General features: G+C 27.6%; 7 protein-coding genes and 1 long non-coding RNA gene across 14 annotated transcripts; 2 read left to right on the top strand and 6 right to left on the bottom strand.

The window, feature by feature from the left end:
* Nucleotides 1-3,193: 3,193 nt before the first annotated feature.
* Nucleotides 3,194-9,241, bottom strand: LOC122516496 (inositol polyphosphate multikinase). 3 transcript variants are annotated; one of them, XM_043634356.1, is made up of 7 exons: nucleotides 9,013-9,241; nucleotides 8,031-8,238; nucleotides 7,652-7,850; nucleotides 7,309-7,517; nucleotides 5,138-5,314; nucleotides 4,441-4,701; nucleotides 3,194-3,961 (listed from the first exon to the last, which is right to left on the bottom strand). In XM_043634356.1, exons 4-7 carry the CDS (start codon nucleotides 7,475-7,477, stop codon nucleotides 3,195-3,197), a joined length of 1,374 nt encoding a protein of 457 aa, XP_043490291.1. In that variant the 5' UTR covers nucleotides 7,478-7,517; nucleotides 7,652-7,850; nucleotides 8,031-8,238; nucleotides 9,013-9,241; the 3' UTR covers nucleotide 3,194. The 3 variants fall into 3 exon arrangements, with proteins under 3 accessions (XP_043490291.1, XP_043490290.1, XP_043490292.1); XM_043634355.1 differs by lacking the exon at nucleotides 7,652-7,850; XM_043634357.1 differs by lacking the exons at nucleotides 7,652-7,850; nucleotides 8,031-8,238.
* Nucleotides 9,242-10,145: 904 nt separating this feature from the next.
* On the bottom strand, nucleotides 10,146-10,866 carry LOC122516520 (zinc finger HIT domain-containing protein 1). The gene is made up of 2 exons (XM_043634386.1): nucleotides 10,653-10,866; nucleotides 10,146-10,534 (listed from the first exon to the last, which is right to left on the bottom strand). The coding sequence occupies exons 1-2, from the start codon at nucleotides 10,792-10,794 to the stop codon at nucleotides 10,212-10,214; spliced, it is 465 nt and encodes a 154-aa protein (XP_043490321.1). The 5' UTR covers nucleotides 10,795-10,866; the 3' UTR covers nucleotides 10,146-10,211.
* Nucleotides 10,759-11,341, bottom strand: LOC122516521 (general transcription factor IIH subunit 5). The gene is made up of 2 exons (XM_043634387.1): nucleotides 11,192-11,341; nucleotides 10,759-11,047 (listed from the first exon to the last, which is right to left on the bottom strand). Exons 1-2 carry the CDS (start codon nucleotides 11,224-11,226, stop codon nucleotides 10,861-10,863), a joined length of 222 nt encoding a protein of 73 aa, XP_043490322.1. The 5' UTR covers nucleotides 11,227-11,341; the 3' UTR covers nucleotides 10,759-10,860.
* Nucleotides 11,342-11,522: 181 nt separating this feature from the next.
* Nucleotides 11,523-14,481, bottom strand: LOC122516519 (nibrin). 2 transcript variants are annotated; one of them, XM_043634384.1, is made up of 9 exons: nucleotides 13,860-14,481; nucleotides 13,649-13,782; nucleotides 13,398-13,552; nucleotides 13,150-13,309; nucleotides 12,786-13,041; nucleotides 12,590-12,718; nucleotides 11,918-12,522; nucleotides 11,767-11,838; nucleotides 11,523-11,670 (listed from the first exon to the last, which is right to left on the bottom strand). In XM_043634384.1, exons 1-9 carry the CDS (start codon nucleotides 13,882-13,884, stop codon nucleotides 11,632-11,634), a joined length of 1,575 nt encoding a protein of 524 aa, XP_043490319.1. In that variant the 5' UTR covers nucleotides 13,885-14,481; the 3' UTR covers nucleotides 11,523-11,631. The 2 variants fall into 2 exon arrangements, with proteins under 2 accessions (XP_043490319.1, XP_043490320.1); XM_043634385.1 differs by lacking the exon at nucleotides 13,860-14,481 and having other exon boundaries at nucleotides 11,525-11,670; nucleotides 13,385-13,552; nucleotides 13,729-13,772.
* Nucleotides 14,482-15,317: 836 nt separating this feature from the next.
* LOC122517199 (BAG family molecular chaperone regulator 2) lies at nucleotides 15,318-17,324 on the bottom strand. Of its 2 annotated transcripts, none has more exons than XM_043635635.1 (3): nucleotides 16,927-17,324; nucleotides 16,420-16,535; nucleotides 15,318-16,332 (listed from the first exon to the last, which is right to left on the bottom strand). In XM_043635635.1, exons 1-3 carry the CDS (start codon nucleotides 17,135-17,137, stop codon nucleotides 16,099-16,101), a joined length of 561 nt encoding a protein of 186 aa, XP_043491570.1. In that variant the 5' UTR covers nucleotides 17,138-17,324; the 3' UTR covers nucleotides 15,318-16,098. The 2 variants fall into 2 exon arrangements, with proteins under 2 accessions (XP_043491570.1, XP_043491571.1); XM_043635636.1 differs by having other exon boundaries at nucleotides 16,420-16,532; nucleotides 16,927-17,323.
* LOC122517201 lies at nucleotides 16,610-18,888 on the top strand. Of its 2 annotated transcripts, none has more exons than XR_006303740.1 (3): nucleotides 16,610-16,880; nucleotides 18,599-18,702; nucleotides 18,799-18,888. It is a non-coding gene; the product is annotated as an uncharacterized LOC122517201 (long non-coding RNA). The 2 variants fall into 2 exon arrangements; XR_006303741.1 differs by lacking the exon at nucleotides 16,610-16,880 and adding an exon at nucleotides 17,398-17,487.
* On the bottom strand, nucleotides 17,543-19,565 carry LOC122517198 (uroporphyrinogen decarboxylase). Of its 2 annotated transcripts, none has more exons than XM_043635634.1 (7): nucleotides 19,182-19,565; nucleotides 18,803-19,088; nucleotides 18,557-18,715; nucleotides 18,320-18,481; nucleotides 18,110-18,247; nucleotides 17,848-18,021; nucleotides 17,543-17,749 (listed from the first exon to the last, which is right to left on the bottom strand). In XM_043635634.1, exons 2-7 carry the CDS (start codon nucleotides 19,085-19,087, stop codon nucleotides 17,609-17,611), a joined length of 1,059 nt encoding a protein of 352 aa, XP_043491569.1. In that variant the 5' UTR covers nucleotide 19,088; nucleotides 19,182-19,565; the 3' UTR covers nucleotides 17,543-17,608. The 2 variants fall into 2 exon arrangements, with proteins under 2 accessions (XP_043491569.1, XP_043491568.1); XM_043635633.1 differs by having other exon boundaries at nucleotides 18,791-19,088; nucleotides 19,182-19,561.
* An 86-nt stretch (nucleotides 19,566-19,651) lies between these two features.
* Nucleotides 19,652-21,221, top strand: LOC122517200 (60S ribosomal protein L38). The gene is made up of 5 exons (XM_043635638.1): nucleotides 19,652-19,738; nucleotides 19,900-19,934; nucleotides 20,271-20,331; nucleotides 20,418-20,540; nucleotides 21,153-21,221. The coding sequence occupies exons 2-5, from the start codon at nucleotides 19,932-19,934 to the stop codon at nucleotides 21,191-21,193; spliced, it is 228 nt and encodes a 75-aa protein (XP_043491573.1). The 5' UTR covers nucleotides 19,652-19,738; nucleotides 19,900-19,931; the 3' UTR covers nucleotides 21,194-21,221.
* Nucleotides 21,222-21,434: the final 213 nt, after the last annotated feature.

Raw genomic sequence — 21,434 nt, 5'->3', positions numbered from 1 at the left:
ACAACGACCAAAATAAAAATAAACGAACAATTATAAAAAAAACAAAACGAAATTAATAAAATTAGAAATAAAAACGAAAAATAATAACAAGAACGAAGCCGTTGAAAAACAAAAAAAAGCAGATTCGCCGAAAGCGTGAGTTTGATGTTTCAGTACTTTCTTCTTTCTCATAAACCCCGTCGATCACAGACCACCCCCACGAACGAGAAAATAAAAAGCCATAATTATTCAATGAAAGCAAATAATGATTTGTCGATTTTTCTTTGTTTTCTGTTTTCCTTTTGTTTTCTTTTTTTTTTCTTTTTACACCGAAATTTCAAACTTCTCCGTCAATCTTTACGAGTATTTTCTTTCTTTTAGCGTTATGAAAAATCACTCGTGAATATTGAGTATTACTAATTCTTACAATTAATAATTTAAAAATATCGCGATCGAGATCGTGATACATGTTTAGAACATACTTATATACACATATATATATATATGTGTGTATATACAGTATATACAGTGCTTTTTTATAATGTAACGCACTGCAACAGAATTTCGATACCTTTATTTTACATTTTAAATATTTCAAAAGCGAACAAGAAAATATGGTGTTCCTCATGTATTCGTTTGTTTAACTTTAGACTCGATAATATCTACTAATTGTAAAATAAAAAAAAAAATAAAAATTAAGATAAATTATGTTTAATTTTTTACGAGCTCCGTAGCATAGAAAATTATACTTTAATTTTCATTTCAACGATATTTGAATACAATTTACTTCATAATAAAAAAAAAAAAAACTTGACACAAGAAGTTAGTTCCGGTACCAATTTTCCTTTTATCAATCAAAAAAAAAAAGAAGCACTGCGTATGTATATAAAAAATATAATCTCGTGCACCTGCACGTTGACTTGATTGTTAAACACGCAAAACGACGATGCGTCCTTGTATGTATCGAAATGAGTCCATGAGTGGAAAGTTAAAGTTTCATTGTGTACGTAAAACTTATATGCATATATGTAATAATGGCTGATTAGTTAGATTTCTTGTTTCATTGAAGCTCCTCTCTTATTTTATTTTTCCCCCTTTTTTTTGTATTACTATTATTATTATTATTATTATTATTAATATTAACATTAATATTATTATTATTATTAGAAATACTCTTATGTTAAAAGTATACGTAATCTTTATGGTATTTATTATGTGATATAGTGCTACTTACTATTAATATTACTATTAGTTTTATCAGTAACATTATTATTATTATTATTATTATTACTATTGTATTAATTATTTTAATTATTATTATTATTATTAATAATACTAGTACTATTACTGCCGCTATCACTACTACTGCTATTAATACCATCGTCGTTATTTTTCTAACGACTAACATGTTGTTAACTTTGAAAAAAAAAAAAAAAGAAACGTTTCATATTTTCTACGCTATTGCAAGTAATATTGTTCAACGAATGTTTCCTTTCTGGAAAATCGGCGAGACATTAAATAACATATATATAAAAATAGAAAATAAAGAAATAATAACGAAGAAGATGATTTAGTTTCACCATGATCGATAGTAAAGCTCCCAGTAATTATGTTACACACAAACGGATGTATCCGTTTCTACAGGGTGTTTCAAAAATCGCTATTTTTCTTTATTATTATTATTATAATTACAACAACGTTTATACCTTCGGAGGCTCCGAATTAAAAATTATTAATAGGCCTGTATTTCGATTAATCAAATTTGTAATCATTTATTTACTTTTTGTATCTCTTTCCTCCTTTTTTTTGGGGAAAAATAAAATTCGAAATAATTGAAATGAATAACGATTTTCTGATACACCCTGTATTTGGTAGACATAATTTATTGCGAATAATTTTGGTAAGAAGAAAAATTTTGCGAAATATTCTTATTAACTCGTGTCTTTTCAATTGTAATTTCGTTAAGAAAATAAATACGAATTGTTTGTCGCGTCCGAGCCAATGCTAATTAATCCTCGTTTTTATGAGCTAAAACCTAAATAGAATTTAAAATTATAATAAAAAGAAAAATATATATGCAGCAACGAGAAAAAAGGATAGACAAAGATGTTTACTTCATTGCAAGGGGAAATTTAATCGTAAACTGTAATACCGTCGTTCGATTGGTTTATTATTCCACATTTATTTTCTTTACGATTTTTTTTTCTTTTATTTTTTTATTTTTTGGAATACAACAAAGAGACAAGAAAAATTATATTAAGACCGATGTCTTAGAAAAGAAAAGAAAAAAAAACGTAATAATGATTTAATCCTTATCACTCGCGCGTACGACAGACGCGTGGATACACAAAAAGGATAAACTTATTAAAACGGAAGAACACGGAAGAAAGAGAACAATTAAATAAATAATAATAAATAAATTGAAATGGAACAAGAAAAAAGAAAAGGAAAACAAAAAAAATAACACGAGTGTTTGAGAAAATGTGACGAGCGATGTGCCACGTGACTGCAGGCGATGATCGTAAGCAATCGATATAAATATATAAATAAATAAAATAAATCTTTATATATATACATATATATATATATATATATAGATATATATTATAAATATTATTATAAATGTTACGACGAATTAAGCGAATTATTTTTATTAATTATTATTCTCAGTTGATAGGTCGCTAACCGAGAACTGAAAAAAAAGAAAATAACTGAAATTACTCCGAACAAAAAGTTTGCAGCGACAATGTAAAAATTGTTTACGAATGAATGGTGAATAAAATAAAAATAAAAATTAAAATAAAAAAAAAAAAAATAATAATAATAATAAATATAATAATAATAACAATTATAACAATGCGATTAGTTTTATCTTTATTTGTGTCAATCATTTTTTGACATGCAAGAACAAAATATATGTATATACATATACGAGTCATTTCTTTTCTCTTTCTATGTATCTTATATTTACCGAAGAAAAAGAAGAAGAAGAAGAAGAAACTAAAGGTAATGAATTCCAGTCTTGTATAGACTTTCGTTAAAAAAATGGTTTAACAGGATTATCAAGTATAGATATAATACATGATACACATATACATATTCATATACATATATGTCTATATAGATCATTGATCGTAATATTTTCTTCTTACGTGTTATTAAACGTCAAGATGAATCGTCGTTCTTCTCGTAATTTTGTCTTTTTCTTCTTCTCTTTATGTAAGAAAGGTCTCGAAAAGTTTGATCAAATTTCCAATACCCTCGAGATAATTGAAGTCCAAGCCTGCGGTCTCATTTGGTGCTGGAAAGACGTGAGTGAAATCGATCATGTTCACCCTGACCCAATTGTTCTTGTCCTCGGATGTACTACTTAGTTCGTTCAAAAGTGCGAAGTAATCCTCCTTCATATTGGCTAACTCCTGATCGAAATTATGAACTTGTGAATGAGTACGACACAGTCTATCTACTCTAAAATTTGGATCGTAGGAATCGTTTATTTTTAAGAACGGCGAGAATTTCTTATTCTCCTTAGTAGTATCCTTTTCAAAAGAACTCGAACATTCCTTACTACCGAATTGTAAACTCACGCTACGTTTCAACGATCGCGTCTTTTCTAAAACCTTTCTTCGTAAACATGAAACACTTTGTGTTGGTGATGGTGGTGCTGATGTCTCTTTTGGTGAACAACTTGGACCCTTGTCCAAATTCTTCTCCTTGTCCATTGTCGGGGACAACGTTGAAGAAAAGGATTTGGCTCGTTGACAATACCTCGATAATTTCTTTTTATCCTCTTTTTCCAAATGCAAGCAATAACGCAACCTTCCAGCATCGTAAGCGATCAACAGCGAACTCGAATAGAAACGAAAATTTGTTTGCTTACGAAATATAACGAGGATCTCCCAAAGCAAAGACAATAATTTGACGATCAGCAGACGATACACTTTTGGCCTTTGCGGTGTCACGTTTAAAAAGATCTTCAATGCTTAAAGAAATATTAATCAATTTGTTTTTTGTATGTGTGAACATTATTTTTTTTTTTTTTAATATTTAACTAACACGATTCAGATTTATCTAGTTATAATATATCATAGTAAGCAAATAACCGATTGTAAGTGCTTTCTAAAACATTCTTTAAGAATGTGATAACACAAATATCGACACATGTTTCATATTTATAATAATATTATACAGAGTGAATAATTCATTTTTATACTGGAAGTTTTACAATTTTGTTGTTAATTATAATAACAATCCAATAAGTTATATCTTAACTTGTGTCAATGCTTTTTTGGACATGTAGAAGAAAAAATTTGCTTTTTGTATCATACATTCAATAATTTGAATACTATCGAAAATTTAGAAAAATTCTATAATTAAAATATTCGAGATTATTATATCTAGATAAATTACGATACGATTCATCCCTTCTATTTGATTTTGTAAACAACATTTCATCGGTACCTTCGACAACTCCTTCGGGAGTTAGCGTCTTGCCATAATTCTTGTCGAACTTCTTAAGCTCGCCATTCGGGAGACAATAAACTTGAAAACCTGTGATACAAAAGCCATAAGCTTCCTTCAATTGCGCGTATTTCCTCTCCTCGCTAGCTTTTTTTTCTTCGCTAGCCAAAGGATCCCACGTACGTTTACCAATTTTGATATCCATCACGCATGGTTCAGCCATGCCATCTGTTATATCTTGCAGGACGACGAATTTTATTTCTATTTAAAAACAAATTCAATTCAATTACATTAAATTCAATGAAATTGGCAAGAAAATCGCGAAAGATTAAATTTATTATAATATTTATATTTTTTTACCAAGATAAAAATATAAATATATTAAATATGTTTAGGTAAGTATATATTATATTTGCATTTGCAATATATGAACATAAATTTACATATATTATATTGAATACAATAAATAAATCTACTACTAATAAAACTATTATTACTGCGCTGCTACTACTACTATTATATTTAATATAATATAACAATAAATATAAATATTACAATTATATATTTAATTTACATAATTTCTAATAAAAATTGTAATTAAATATATTATATATTTATTTTGGTGTACATCATTTCTAATTAAAATTATAATCAAATAATTAAAACAAGAATTATAACGATGATCTATACTACGTACTTTTTTCGGAGTATAATATTTCCGTCGTACCGAAATATTCGGGCACATGATTTCTCAATTCCAAGGTCGTCTCGTCTTGAGAGCTTTTTAAATTCTCATAGAAGGTTATTTCTCTTTCACCGAGATGAGGCTTAATGATAGGTTTTAACACACGACCCAATGGAGTACGTAACATACCTGGAAACATAATTTCTATGCCTAACCGGTTGCATAAGTTGCAATGGAAAAACAAGTGCGAGTTACAATAACGTGATGGGATAAATTAATTATGCGATTCTTTCTTAATTGACGAACCCCACACCCCATCCTCCACCTAATTATTTATCCCTTGCAATCATATTTTTATTCTTTTTTTATTGGTGTGTGTTTGTTTAATTAATTAAATTAATTCAAAATAAAAACACGCAAATCTCTCTCTCTCTCTTATTTCTAATTTATCATTAAAAAAATTATTTCTATATTTATAATACCAGATGCTCAAAATAAAGCATTATTAATTTTTTATCTTGAGAGCACGACATTGTTGAAGAAAAGTCGTTTAGATAAAAGTTATCTGATTTAAAGAGAAAAATATTATAGCATTTATAATATTTGTTTATTTATTGTCAGTGGAAAGTTTCGAGGTAATAGAGAGTTAACGATAAATTAAGAATAATTGATAAAAAAAGAATAAAAATAATATACTCGGGTGATGGATTGAAAAGTTTTAAGCCTAACATAGAAACAATTTGTTTTTCGTTTATTCACTTTTATTTTTAAAAGAAAATAAAAATTTTGTGTTGTGTGTGTTGTTGAGGCTCAACAATTTTCAACCCACTCTAATATCTTATATTAGACAATTATTATTTTTTGTTGAGAGGAGACAAAATTGAGCGATTCGTGATGAAAAAAATACTAGTTTTTAAAAAATGAAATAAATTTTCCTTCGTGAATAATCGTGAAAAATATCTCTCGTATAAAGATATGAAACCCAATGATAAGCTTGATACTTTAAATGTATGACAATGGGATCATTATATGAGATTAAGGTGACGTCACGTATTAACCAACTAACTGACGTCAAAGAAGATGGATCACGCGTAAAGAGGTAAAATTGTTTACCTCTCGAAGAACGATCTAATTCAAACAATTCTAATTTCAATTAGATCCTATCTAATAAGAAGCTTCGATGATGTAAGCTAATAAATATATACCTACCTATATATATATATTGGTAATTATATAATAGTGGACTACAAAAATTTATCTTACAATTTATTTTAAACGAGGATTTTATTTGCATTATAAAATAAATCATAAAATTAATTTTCTTCTCTCTATTGTTAAACCTAATCCAGTATTGCAATTACTGGCATTAATATTTAAATTCGTCGTTGAGAAGATGTAATGAAGTTACGTTTGTGAAATATAATTAATTAATAAATGAATAAAGAAATAAATATGAGACGGTCTAAAAGAAGAACGTATGTTAAGTTTAGTAATTTCAATTCGATTTTAATAATAGATAATAATTTTAATTTGTATGTAAATATTAATTTTGAATTTTATTTAAATATTATTTTTTTTGTCTTTTAATTTGTACACATTTGTAATATAGAAATGTGAGATAGATTTAAGAATTTTTGTTAAACGATTGTAAAGGAACCGAAACCCCTCAAATCCATAAAAGAGAGAGAGAGAGAGCGTAATAAAGACAATTACGGTTACATTTAATAAAATTTCCAAGAAAATCTAAAAACAACTCGCTGCACGTTGCAGTAATGAATGAAACAGTTGGTGTAACATACGCCTTTCTTCTACTTAAAACAAACATAAAATATAATTAAAAACATATAAAAAAAGTATAATTAAATAATTAGACCTCTCTTATTATATAAAAGTGACGTAAGTATAATTCTGAAAAAGAACAAAAATTAAGAAAACACCTTAATCGCATTATTTTTCATTAGTAATTAATAAAAAATTACATTTTCTCCATTTTTTTTGTACGAAAATGAACTTATATCATTTTCATAATAAACGATCCAATGATTAAATGCGACACGCACAATGCTTGTATACGAAAAATTGATCGTTTGGTATTTCATTAAAATGTAACATAGATTATTATTCCATGGACATCCATTGAAAGATAATCAAGAAAAATAATGTAAAAAAAAAAACCGACTTACCTATCGAATTTTTTTCATTATCAAAGTAATGACCAGCAACTTGTGATTTTAAGCGGCATAGTTCCTCTGGAAGTTTATTCTCCAACTTGTTAACATCCAATTCAGCATCCCTCGAGGAGTCATCACGATGACATGAACTTTTATCCGGGCAAGAGTTTAAACTCATCATAGCACTTATATTACGTCGTACGGATCGACCGTAATTAACTCTGCAATTAAACAGTCGCACACCTTTGAGAAAACGTTTGAAACAGTGAATAAGAGAGAGGGAAAAAGATGAAAAGAAAGGAAGAATGAGAGAGTGAGAGAGAGAGAGATGAAAAGATCTTATCGAGATGCGTACAAACATAAGTAAGAACATCCGCGTCCACGTTCGTGATCAGATCGAGAGGACGAGAAAACTTAGTTCGTTCGTTTCCTTTTACCTTGTCCCACTTGATGTCAACATTAACTCCCCTTTTATTTTCCCTTTTCTGTCTTTCTTTCTTTCTTTTTTCTCCTTTTTTCTATCTTTCTTTATTTTTCTTTTTAAAACTCAACGTCTAAAGATGCAGTCAAAAATCAAATTATGTTATATTTTTATTTCGAATATTACAGAGAGAGAGAGCGAGAGAGAAAGAGAGAGAGAGAGAGAATGAACAAAATGAAAAACCTACTTTATTTAATTGCACCTACGGATAATAAAAAAAAATGTTCTATATATAAATGTGTTACTAATTTACCTTATTTCTTATTTGTTTTTTTGTTGATATACTTTACTTAAGTACTTGTCTCTCTATTTCGTTGATAAATAGTATTCGAAGAGAAAAACTTGTCCCCTTAACTGATTACCATTTAACTGCTTATTTGTGATTGGCCGCTAACATTTAGAATTATTTCATGTCATCTGAAATCTTCTCTTCTTTTCCTGTTGTTATTTTCTTTCTCGCGCTTTCAACAATTGATTTATTTTTTTGAATAAATTTAATTCAACTAATCCCAAGTGAGATATCAAAATATTATCTATCTATATATGCCGCACGCACCGCGCTGCGTACGCACCTTGCACACACAACACACGCACACGCACACACTTGTCGAAGATGAAGAATAAGAAAAGGACGGAAAGGCTGAAGCAAACACATACTATTCTTCGTGTGTAAATCTTTCAAACACCTGATGATCGAATTAACGCGAGGACACGCCGATAGAGGGCAAATTTCACTGACACATACCGTCGATATACACACATTCGAACTATTATATTTACTTTATCGCTAATCTCATTCTTCTTATCTTTCTCTTCTTATCTTAATCTAACTTTTCTATCCTACATTATCGACGATCGAAAGGATTCCTACTGTTACCGATCGCATTGAAATTATCGACTGATAGATATATTTTTTTCACAAATAAGTGGAAATTCAAAATTATTTATGTTTTATTTAATATCATACTATTGTCATGTGAAAATTCAATTTTTCTCTCCACTTTTACAATCTATACGTATTTATTTATTTATTTTTTGTATTTTATTTTAGGCTTGTTAAGTAGGTTTAACAAGTATTATTTTCAAAACGATCACCATGCCAAATAATAATGCAGAATTAACTTGTTAAAAAAATAAATAAAAAGTGATTTATTAAACGTTTATGTTATTATGTATATAAATACATATACAGTGATAATTTGTGTGAAATTCACGTTATGTTAACTCAAACTAACCTATAAACACTTTGACAGCAAACACTTTGATATTATTATGATTGACACTAAATAAAACTTTTTAAATACGCGGATACGATACGATTTCTTTACTTTATTCCTTTTATTCGTCGCACAATAATTAAATTTGCAAACATTTTTTCCATACTTTTCCGTAGAGTTATTCTACACGATACTGTCATTATCATGACTAACGATAACGATACTATGAACCCTCATTAGCTGTGCTTGTCATGCTTTCCTAATTTCCTACGTTATCTTCGGATACTTAATTAATTTGTTTTAAATTACTTAAAAAGGAAAAAAAACATTTTCATAATTAGTGCATAGCTGCAAGTCAACTTATAAGAAAAAATTAAGAAAACAAAATTTCAATTAATTATAAATAAAATATTAAAAGTTGGTGTTTTCTCTCTTTACTTTTCTTCCTCAAAAATGTACACACCACTTTTATAATAAACAGTCCAATTATTAATAGATAAATCTGTTGATTAATTTAAAATGTTTAACTAAAGACAACTCTTTGTAATAATCTGTATTTCATTACTTCCCAAAAAAATATCTTCTTCTTATTAATGTGATTACTAATATTTTTTTTGCATCGTTTATGTTATATATTTTATATCAATATTTATATGAACGATTTGGTTTTTATTATTACATAATTAAATTAAACTCCGCCTGCATGATCGCTGGACGGATCAAGGTCAGTGATCATGTTGCCGGTCCTAAGCCCGGGAAAAGGAGGAAGGTTGTTGGATCAGGTTAGCTCCCTACCCAACGTAAAAAAATTTGCGGCTCATAGAAACGACACTCTGTCTATTAGCAGAATGAACAACAAGAATCGGCAGAATTGCACGGGATAAATCACCGATTGGCCGCAGAAGTACGGGGCGCCCACGAAAACGATGGTGCGACAATTTAACAGTGCAATAGGCAGAAAAACGTCGTTACGAAACAGGCAACTTGCCTAAATTAAAGAATGAAGAAGAAGAAGAAGAAGATAATTAAATTATACATAATTATGTTTAGTATTTTTTTAATCCTGTTATAATATTTATAAATTTATATACATATTTTAATTTATATTATAAAAGGATCATAAAAATTTTCATATAAAATATTATTTTTAATTATTTTTTTGTAAATGTTCAATTATATTTTCTTTATAGTACAATAAGGACAAAAAAGTAAATAATCTAAGCTGTCCATTTTAAACATCTTGTATCGAGATGCGTACCTAAACACTTGACACTGCAATATCTAGCTCCACATGGGATGCATGTGTAATTACTAGGAAAACCACAAACTGCACAAAAATGTCTTTCAGGAAAACGAGATGGGGGAGCTTGCGCAGAGATATAATTAGGTGGAGATGGATTTGCATTGAGATCTTCTTCGACCAATTGACCAAATGTTTTACGAAAACGTTGCTTATAATATTCTGCAGATCTGGTTTTCTTTTTTCTACCACCTCTATTGTCCAATGTTTCCTGAAATTTGGGTACTTTCTTGCTCATTACTGAAAATAATCTTATATTAATTTTAAGAAGTGAAATTGTTTAATACATTTTACATATAAAATCAAATTTACAAAACTCTGATGATAGAATATAGTAAATAATATTAAAAAAATTCACCTAAATCAGCATGCGGATCATCGTGAAAGTTATCTTGCTCCAAAGCTTCCAGCGCTTTCTTTTGTCTACGCTTGCGTGCAGCATCATCGAGGACTCTTTTTTGATAAGCATCCTTTATCCTACCTGATTCTCTTGCTGACATTTTTATTAATTGTACAACCAATTAACTTATACAAAATTTATATTTCTTTTTAATTTATATTATTATTTATATTCCTTTTTCAGCTAATGGAAATGATATTTGATCCATAAGATCATCCACTTTAGCTTGTAATGTCTCTAAAATGTCGACAGAAATAAATAAATGCCTTTCATCCAGATCTTGTATTATAAACTTTCTTCCCAGAGCGAGAGTTTCATCCAAATGTAAAAGAAATTGTTTCATCGCTGCATCACTGGGAAAAAAATAATATTTAAATTGCATACAATTGCATTTTACATACAATTAAACTATACATAAAAAAAAAACCAAAAAAATTAAAAGTATGTAACTTTTTTAGATTATTATTTTTACTTTATTGTAACATAAACTTACATACCATTCCACAAGAATGCCTTTCAGAACATTTACCATTTCTCAATATTTATTAATTTTCACGTTGTGATTAAACAAAAATCACGTTTCTTATAAAACCATCACGTGTAAACAACAAACACCACATTTCAATGTTTTTTCTTGTACTATGAATATCATGAAATATATAACACTATTGATGATTTCTACTAATTTGAAATTTGACGACATCAACGCCATCTTATCTTAGTAGTTTGATGCCCGCCAAATATAAACTGATTTAAATACAATCGGTACGTTAGCTCTCTTAAGATCGTAACGGTAAAAATGTTTAGTCGGAAATATTCCAGATTTGTACAGAAAATAATAAATTTTTTCTTTATTTATCAAAATGCTTATTACAAAATTATTGTTTACTTAAACATTAATAAAATCTTCTGCAATCTTTAATAACTCCATATATGGCTAAAGTCTTATTCTCTTTTCAGGTATTTTAACATTTGCCTAAATTAATTAATAAAAATATATAATTAAGTAGTATATACATAATAATTTCAAAATTATATAACATTTCTGTGTAAAATGCATTAATTCACTAACCTTTCGGAATGTTTTTCCAATTGAACGTTTCTGTATTAATATATTTGACGTAATAGCACTCTCTGTGGTATTCTGTACGAAATATTAAATATTTTTAAGTAAAAAGAAAAAATTGTTGTGTATATATCACATAGAAGATAAAATAATTTACTTCGTTTTGTAAGCATTTATTACTTAATACTTTCATTGTAGACAAGTTTTCTGTAATTTTTGTTTCTTGTTGCCCCACAAATGATTGAGATTCTTTTGCTGTGAATGTATCTCGCTCTTCATTTGATGAATTTTCACGAACTTCGACGTTATCAATAAATAAATCACTTGAACTACTTTCTTCTGATTCCGTAAATTTTGGTAATAATGAAGATGAAGAAGTAGTAGGTTGTATGAAATTATTTGATACTTCCTCATCATCTGATATTAGAATTTCTGATATTTCATCATCTGATTTTTCTCTTGCAGATACTTCGGTGTATCTGTCACTGTTATCAACAAATTCGGATGATTTCTTAACATTATCTTTTTGCTTTGTATAGAAAGTTCTTTGTGTAGGTGCAGAAACTTCTGTTATAAGTTCTAGATCTTGTGTATCCATTACAAGTGTTTCAGGTAAAAAAAAATCAAATTTTTCTTCTTTTTTAAAAACATTTGAAAACTGATATTTTGGATTACAGTACTTTTCGATAGAACAATATAAAATAGCGAGTGGTATTTCAGAATCATGTATAAATCTTTGTTTATTACGTTGCAACGTCCAGACTAAAAATAAAATATTCAAATTAATAAAATCATCGAAATTATTTACATACAAACAAAATCAACTTGCATATATTATCGTAGTGTCGCCTAAAAATTCTCGATAATTCATTCTCTTTATTAGTTTGTACATGAACGGCGTCTTCTCCGAACCACAAATCCTGGTTAATTTTCAAATCTATGAAAAATGCCTCTCCATCTAAATCATTTATAAAACACAAAGCGTCATTAATTATAAATTAATTTAATTCGAATGAATGAATTACCTGCTAATTTTACCATTAATTTATACATCTCAAATAGATTTAAATCATAGAAATAGAATGATTTTTTATTAAACAATTTCTTGCGTTTATCATTTGGATGAAGAGAAACTATTCCTCTGGGAATATATTCCTCTTTTATGCGTGGTATATAATTATCAGTTTTAGGAATTGGATGTTCATTTTCCATAGCAAATTTCACTGCTTCCCAGTAATCAACGGTAACGATAACTATACCAGCTGCTAATGCTACAGCTACCTAATAACAAAAAAATACATATATAAATAGATATATAACATCAAATAAAATCGAGGTTTAAATAAAAAAAGAAATATAACAAAAAAAGAAAGAAAAATAATTAAAAACCTTTTCCGTTAATTTTGGACATAACACCGTTAAATGTGTACAATGCTGTTGCCAATTGTTTACAATAATACCATCTATTTGTTTCATTATTTCTTCAAGTTTATTCTTTCCCTCTTCTTCTAATCCAGACGTTAATGTAATTATAGGAATATATTTGACACTGTCAAACAACACAATAATAACAATACTATTTGTTAATCTCAAATATAAGAATTACAATAGAAGATATGTATACATGAAAACTTTACATAAATATTTCATATTGTAGGCCAATTCTAATTGAATCTTGATCCTTTAAATGAACATTTGTTGAAATCTTTTCATATTTATCATTTTTTAAAATATAAGTTCCATATTTAGATCCTTCATCTTTAATTATGCATAAAGTTGTAGCTTTATCATTCTAAAAAATGACACAAGTATGGAAAAGAAATTGAGTAGAATCATTATAAAAAGAAAAGAAGAAAAAAAAAACATTTCTCAATATACTATAAATTACCACAATTTGCATTTCAGTCTTAACTACAAAAGAAGCATGAAATTTACTTATCGAAGCATCGTGTGATAAAATAATATCACCTTTCGTTCTTCCTATTGTTAGTGGAATATTCGGTTTTAAATATATGAGTTTTCCTAAAATCAAAATTGATACATTATTCGATTTATATGATTTACTTATTGTAATAATATATTAAGATATATAATATTACCTTTACGAGATTGTAATAACCACATTTTAAATAATTAATTAATATCTTTTTGAGATATAATAATTTATGCATTTACTTTAATACACTTGTGTTAATTATATCAAATTTGTATTAACCTCTAATGTGTGATTTATAAAATTCTCATATACAATTAATTAGAATAAATATGACAAATTATATCAAATAAACTACGTTTTTTTACACATGCGTAGAAGCTTAATGCATTTAACATCACGAAAATACTTCAATTCAAAAAACGAACTTTAATAGTTTAGACATAAAACTGTTTTGTTTACACTTATACTTTTAAAAAAAGCTATTTGATTGTACAAACATTACAAAATACAATAGAATATACAATCAAAATGTAATGTACAGTAACAGAATAAGAATGTGACAGCGCTCTAGCCGATCATATTCGAATGTAATTATTTTTATTAACACGTGCGCATGTATACAGGGTGTCTCAGCTAAACCACATCATCCAAATATCTATATATAATATTGTTTACAATCTCATTGAAAGGAAAAAGTTGCACTATTGCAAGCGAGAAATCTAGTGATTGAAATCATTTTTTTTCAAGGTTACTTTTTTACGAAATTTCAAGGCTATCTCAAAATTTTTTTAATTGTAATTATATATATTTTTTTGCGATATTCTTGTCGAGCATGAAAAAAACAAAATAATCCTTATGACTATATCATTTTGTATATTTATTCAGGAGATATTTACATTTAAAAATAATTAAAACATATTGGATCACACACTTGTATTAAAATGATTGACCATTTGTTTTTAACTAATGCCGTATGCAAATTTTCTATTTCCCGTGATTTATCCAAACAAAAGATTGTATATTATATAATAATTATAATTGAAACAATAAGTATAAAAACTATACTTTCTAATTATATTAAATACAAAGTACAAAAAGATAGGAAGTAAAATAAATTTTATATTTCGTTATAATACATATGATATTAATAGCATTATGTACTTTATAATATTAGAAAATATTTATCTAATAATAACAATTTTCAACTCGTTCATCAATAAAGAATTAATATATTGTGGTAAGGAATTATAGCTACTTTAATTAACATTAAACAATTATTTTAACTGATAAATATTATATTCTTAAACATAGTTACGTGGTTATAAAACTATTTAAGAAAACAATTTTTTAATACTTAATCTTAGATAAAATTAGACTAAATTAAGAAAATAATTAACCACGTGGCCGGTAATTACAATATTAAGTCTTATAAAAATTGTAGAATAAATTACAAATACAGAGGACCAAATATAACTTAAAATAATATTAAACGTTTACCCTCGATTTAAAAAAATATGATTATGTATATGATGTGCTTGGTAAAAAATACAAAAATAAAAAAGAATCTACGTTAAAAATAAACACAAAAAATTTAATAAGAATATATTTTTCAAAATGTTTCACAATTAAGAATGTTTTTTTTCATATTCATATACAAATAAACGTTTTTAAAGTTACATGCGACAAAAAGTATTGATTAATTTTTTATTTTAATTTAATTTTTAATTGGAAGCTAAAAGCACAAAATATATATACGTGTATGTAATAATCTTTCGTTGGTATTTAAAACTAATTACAGTGAAATAATATATTGAATGTTTGCTTGTTTAATCATTCTTATATTGTTTCATTTTTTTCTGTTCGTTTTTACACGTATAATCATAATTTTATAATTAATGTTGCAGGTAAGGAAGCTCGAGGCCTGTGCTATTAATTTTTTATAAAATTCTTTGAGTATCACATGTGTCATTAATAATCTTATATATTGAATGGAATTGTTGGTGTCCAATCTTAGGGCACATGTGTGTGTGCATTGACATATTATATGTTATATAATATATAATATATACACAACCAATTCTATTCATTTGTAATTATAGGCTATGTAAACTCTGTTTCTTATTGTACATAATGTAGTTTACACTTTTGTAACAATTAAAAATATAGATGCTAAACTCACAAAAATTTTATCGCGTGTACATGTGAGTGTATGTATGATCATAGCAAATGTAAAGAAAAATAATAGAATTCTGCTGCATATGTATAGTAAAGAATGATTATTTAAGCATCTTCTTTTTAATACTCGTGTTTATCGATATTAGAACTTTACTAAAAACACATATTACGAAAATGCATAAATCAATATATTCGCAATATACATTATAATATATATCATAGGTCTTTTAGTGAAATTCAATGGTATGCATTTTATCAATATAATCCAATAAACCTTGCAGTCTTTTCTTCACTCTTTTTTGATCGTCTAAGGTACATCCAAGGATGGCAGTTTCAAAATTTTTATCTGAATGACCCATTGCATGAGATGAACAAGCATTCATAAATGCTGCACATTTTTGTCTGGTTCCACTTGGATCTTGACGAAGACTAATAATTAAACCATCTATTAAACCATTTACCTTAAAAATAATGATTGTTTATTAAATGTGATACCTATATTTATTAAATTATGTTACAAATATGTATATATTTATAATGACACATACTTGATGTAATGCCTCCTGTTGGACATTATCACGTTGTATCTTCACTAAAACATCAACAGTTAAACACCGCATGGATAATCTTTCAGCATATCTTAATACATCATCTTTGTCTGCTGCTTAAAAAGGGCATAAATATCTTACTATTAATGTTTAATTTAAATATTTATAAATTAATATTTTAATTAATAATCCACAAAATGCTTCATTGTATTTTATTTAATAATTGAAAAATATAACATTTAAATGAGGAAAAAAAATTGTATACTAACGTATATTGTGAAAAGCATTTAAAACCACCAATGATATCATATAATTACTTAAAATAAATAAGATATCGTATATAAAAAAGGATTATAAAAAGAATTTCGCGTGATTTGATAAAATCACTTATCAAAAACTAATACATACACCTTTACAATGTTTCTAAGAGATTCTCTAGATGCAACTCGAATGTTCGACAGGTAATGATATCTTAAAATCATAGATCATAGTAGTTATAAAACTCACGTTCTTCCAATCCACTTAGTAGTTCGTTATTTCTAATATTATCTAAAGTAGTTAATAAAGTATCCTTTTCTTCTTCAAGTCTCCAGGCATCTTTCCGAAGTTGTTCTACATGTAATTCTATTTGATCCAACAAACTGACTAACCTATCTTTCGGTTTTATCGTACTATCACAATCTGCACTTTCAACAATATGAGGTAAAGGACTCTCCATTCTAAACAAAATTATTTTGAAATAATCTCCACTCGATTGTTTAATTTTTATTTAATATTGTTCACCGCCTTTGCAACAAATACGATAATGATATTTTTTATATTTTAACGGTTCATACATTGATACGACAGAACAGACTGCTGATAGACATTTAACATGCGAAAAATTGAAGGTAGAACTGCAGCATCGTCACCGCGGCTAACTTTATACTTGACCTACCGAACAGTTAAGATTACATGACTGCCTATGATTGGCTATATCAATACTCTTGGCGGGATATTTGAACTTGCGATACTCTCGCTTGATACAATCTGATTGGGTTTTCTTTTTTTTTTTTCCAAGAAAATACAGTAATTATATAATGTATAGTATTTTTATTATAAATGCGATCATATATATTGTATATTTTTCATTTTTTTTTAGTTATGTACATATATTATATATTATACATCATCATCACATCCCATATATTTAGACAGCATGAATACCTTTTATAAAAGCTTCAACTGATGAGATTGGTGTATCTGGTAGAATGCCATGACCTAAATTTGCTATATATCTGCTTTTACCAATTACTTCTACCATTTGTTGAGCTCTATGAGTAACGTTATCCTGATAATGAAAAGTATTTATATACAAACAAATCCATTTTATCTTAGTTATTTGGATGAAATAAAATAAGAGAGAAAATAATTTTGGAATATAATTACTGCAGTTGCAAATAACGTGCATGGATCCATATTCCCTTGTAAGGTGATATTTGTCCCTAGTCGATTTCTTGCTTCCAGTAGATCTACAGTCCAATCTAAACCTATTACTTCATAGCATTGTGTTTTTGCAAGCATTTCTAAAGAATTCATCGTTGCACCTTTAGGAAAAACAATCTAGAAAAAGATAGTCGTGTTGTAATCATTGAAATATTAAAAACAATTTGTTTAATTTTTTAAAAGAAATTGAATGATAAAATTTTACCATTGGTACTTGTGTAATATTTTGTTCCTTTAACTTTGCCTTTACTTCATTACTGATCTTTACAAGATATTGAAGAGAATATTTTAAAAATAGATCATCGTTAAGATAATCTCCATTACTTTCAAACACTTGTAATAACTAAAATATAATATTGAGTATTAATTAATAATCGCATATTGCGTAATAATATAATTGTTTATTTAATTGTACCTGAGCACCAGCTTTAACTTGCATCACCAAATAATCTATTACTACGTCGGTAATAAGTTGTAACAGTTGATGTGACTCATTTGGATATTTGTAAAGCCAAGTGCGTGGTTTAGCCATAACAGAACTACCACCACCTTGAATCATATAACCCATCAACGTCCACTAAAATGATACTATGATTATTGAACATAGACACATATATAAATGTTATATTTAAGCATATAATTAAATACTAACTGGTGCTCCAGTAAATCCTATAAGTGGAACTTTTCCTTTTAGTTTATGACGGGTTAATGTTATAGCATCTCCAACATATTTCAAATCTTTTTCTACTTCGGGTTTTATCAATCGTGATAAATCTGATGGATCGTTTAAAGGATTAGGTAAGACCGGCCCCTACAAAATTGCATTAACATTTTAGTGAAAAAAAATATATATATATATTATTAATTAATACTATACATTTCTTACAACTTTAGGAACCATTTCAACTGTCAAACCCATTGCTTGTGGAATAGTTAAAATGTCAGAGAATATAATGCTTGCATCTAAATCAAAACGTTTAATAGGTTGTAATGTTACTTCGCTTGCCAATAATGGATTTTGACAAACATCGAAAAAATCATGCTTCGCACGAACTTCTTGAAATTCTGGAAGATAACGTCCTGCTTGTCTCATAATCCATACAGGAACTTTATCTACTTGTTCACCACGAATTGTTTTGAGAATTCGATCATTTTGTAAAACAGGAAAATTGTGCTCTGTCATACTATAGATAGAGAAATATTTGAATGTTAACTTTGGAATAAAATAGTCATTAATTTAATGTGTTATCTCGTAAATTGTATGTTCTTCGGTTTACCTTAATGGTATGATTTTGTAAAATTCTGTATAAAAGTAAAAGATAATTTATATTATGTTAAAATAAATATTATCAAAATTATTAACCGGTTTACTCTCAAGCAATCATTTCAGAGATGAATAACTTTAGCTTTATCATGTTATACCCGATACTTTATATTTGTGTGTATATATATATATATATATATATATACATAATTAAAGTACTCCGGCAGCAAATCGAGCACCATCTAGTAGCAGTCGCAGAAAGCAGATACTCCGATCCTGACTTCTATATTGATCAGACATTATCGACGTAGCACAAGCTATGTTTATCAGACTTTTGTCGCTGCTATTAAAACGCGTGTGTCTTGCTCAGTGGTTGGAACGGAATAACGCGAATAGTAGCGGTTGTTCATCAACGTGATGTTTTCTTAGTTCTTTAGTTTCGTCACTAGAGGCGTGACGGTAAGAGTGCCGGTGGCGCCAAGCTTTGGCGTGACGGCCACATATTTCGAATCTCATACTACCAATTTCGATCTTCTTGAAAGTTCCTTTTTCCGGTTTAACTACGAAGAGGTAACGTATTCAAATAAAATAAAATCTTTGTTCTAGAAAATAATCCTATATCATTTCATTGATTTGTTAGGTTTAATATGTGTAAAAATATATAATTGTTGATTGCGAAAGTGTCATTTCAATATGTTTTTCTTACAAGGTTATTTCTTCGAATGTTTTAGGAGTTGCTGATCAAACACTAATTACTTTCAAAATGGTAAATTTTTATTAATATTAATACTCTTGTATTTTGATATTTATAAAAGTCTATAAAAAAAAGTTACTAAAAATGGATTAGCTGATTGTGTGTGTGTGTTTTTTTTTATATCAATAAAATCTTGTAGAAGTAGCCATGAACTTATTGATTGTTTACAAATTCTGATTAAATTTAATATTCACAATATTACACAATATTACACAATATTGTGCATTTTCATTTTTTATTTTTTTTTAATTTACTAGTAATTTATATTTATGTATATAAATTAAATAATTTAATTTTATATATGTTAACCATTTACATGTAATATAACACTTCTCATCTTTTTTGTAGCCACGTGAAATAAAGGAAATCAAAGATTTTCTTTTGAAGGCGAGGAGGAAAGATGCCAAATGTAAGTGTTATAGACTATTAGCTTTAAAAAAACATTTTCTGTGAACGACAACGTATTACAACTTAATTTCTACTTGATTTTAATAGCGGTCAAGATAAAGAAAAATGCAGATAATGTTAAATTTAAGGTCCGTTGTTCAAGATTCCTTTATACTCTTGTTATTACGGATAAAGAAAAGGCAGAGAAACTAAAGCAATCTTTGCCACCAGGTATGTAAAATATATACATATATACATAAGGTGCAACAAAAAGTAGGAAATATAGGGATGGCTTCAGCACAATGAAACAAGGAAAGAGTTTTAGCTAATTGAAGTTTTAATGACTGAATGCACTTTTATATGCAAGAGATGTTGAAAATGATTCATGGACGACACTGTCTATGAGCTTTTTATAAACAATGTATTCTAAATAACCCCACAAGTAGAAATTCAGTAGATTCCAATCAAGTGAGCTAGTAAGCTAGGCAATAGAACTATCACAACTTATCTATTTGTTTGGAAATCGTTCATTTAAAAATTGTTTGACTAGTCGGTAGAAATGCAGAGGTACTCCATTGTGCACAAACTACATGTGGTGCACTGATATATTTTCATTTATCAAAATAATCATTCTGATAGAAACACTAAACGTATAATTTGCTATGACTCTGGATCAAGATCAAATAAAACATATGCTTATACGAACTTCTTTTCTTGTTTTGATGTGCTGAAGTCATCCCTATAATATTTTCCACTTATTCTGTAACAATCCGTGTATAAGTTTCCGACTTATTTTATTTAGATAAGAAAATATGTTTTTGAAGTCTGTTATATTTATTTTAGGCTTACAAGTGAAGGAAGTGAAAAGAAGCGAGCGTATGTAAATGATTCAATAAAATATCATTGAATTTATAAATGTGTAAATTTATTGATTTTCTTAATTCAAATTTCTTTTTACTTTTCTAAAACAATTTATTTTATCAATTTATACTCTTCTTATAGTCAATCAAATTAAAATTTTTCGTAAAATGTAATGGCATGGCATTAATCCATGTGTCTCTGTATTACTTGTTTCAAAAATTACTGCTGTATGTCTATAAAGCCGATAATGCAAGATTTTAACAG

This window comes from Polistes fuscatus, unplaced genomic scaffold (genome assembly GCF_010416935.1).
Source record: "Polistes fuscatus isolate 324 unplaced genomic scaffold, CU_Pfus_HIC Scaffold2, whole genome shotgun sequence".
Taxonomy (NCBI): domain Eukaryota; kingdom Metazoa; phylum Arthropoda; class Insecta; order Hymenoptera; family Vespidae; genus Polistes; species Polistes fuscatus.
This window is presented reverse-complemented; position numbering and strand designations above follow the sequence as displayed.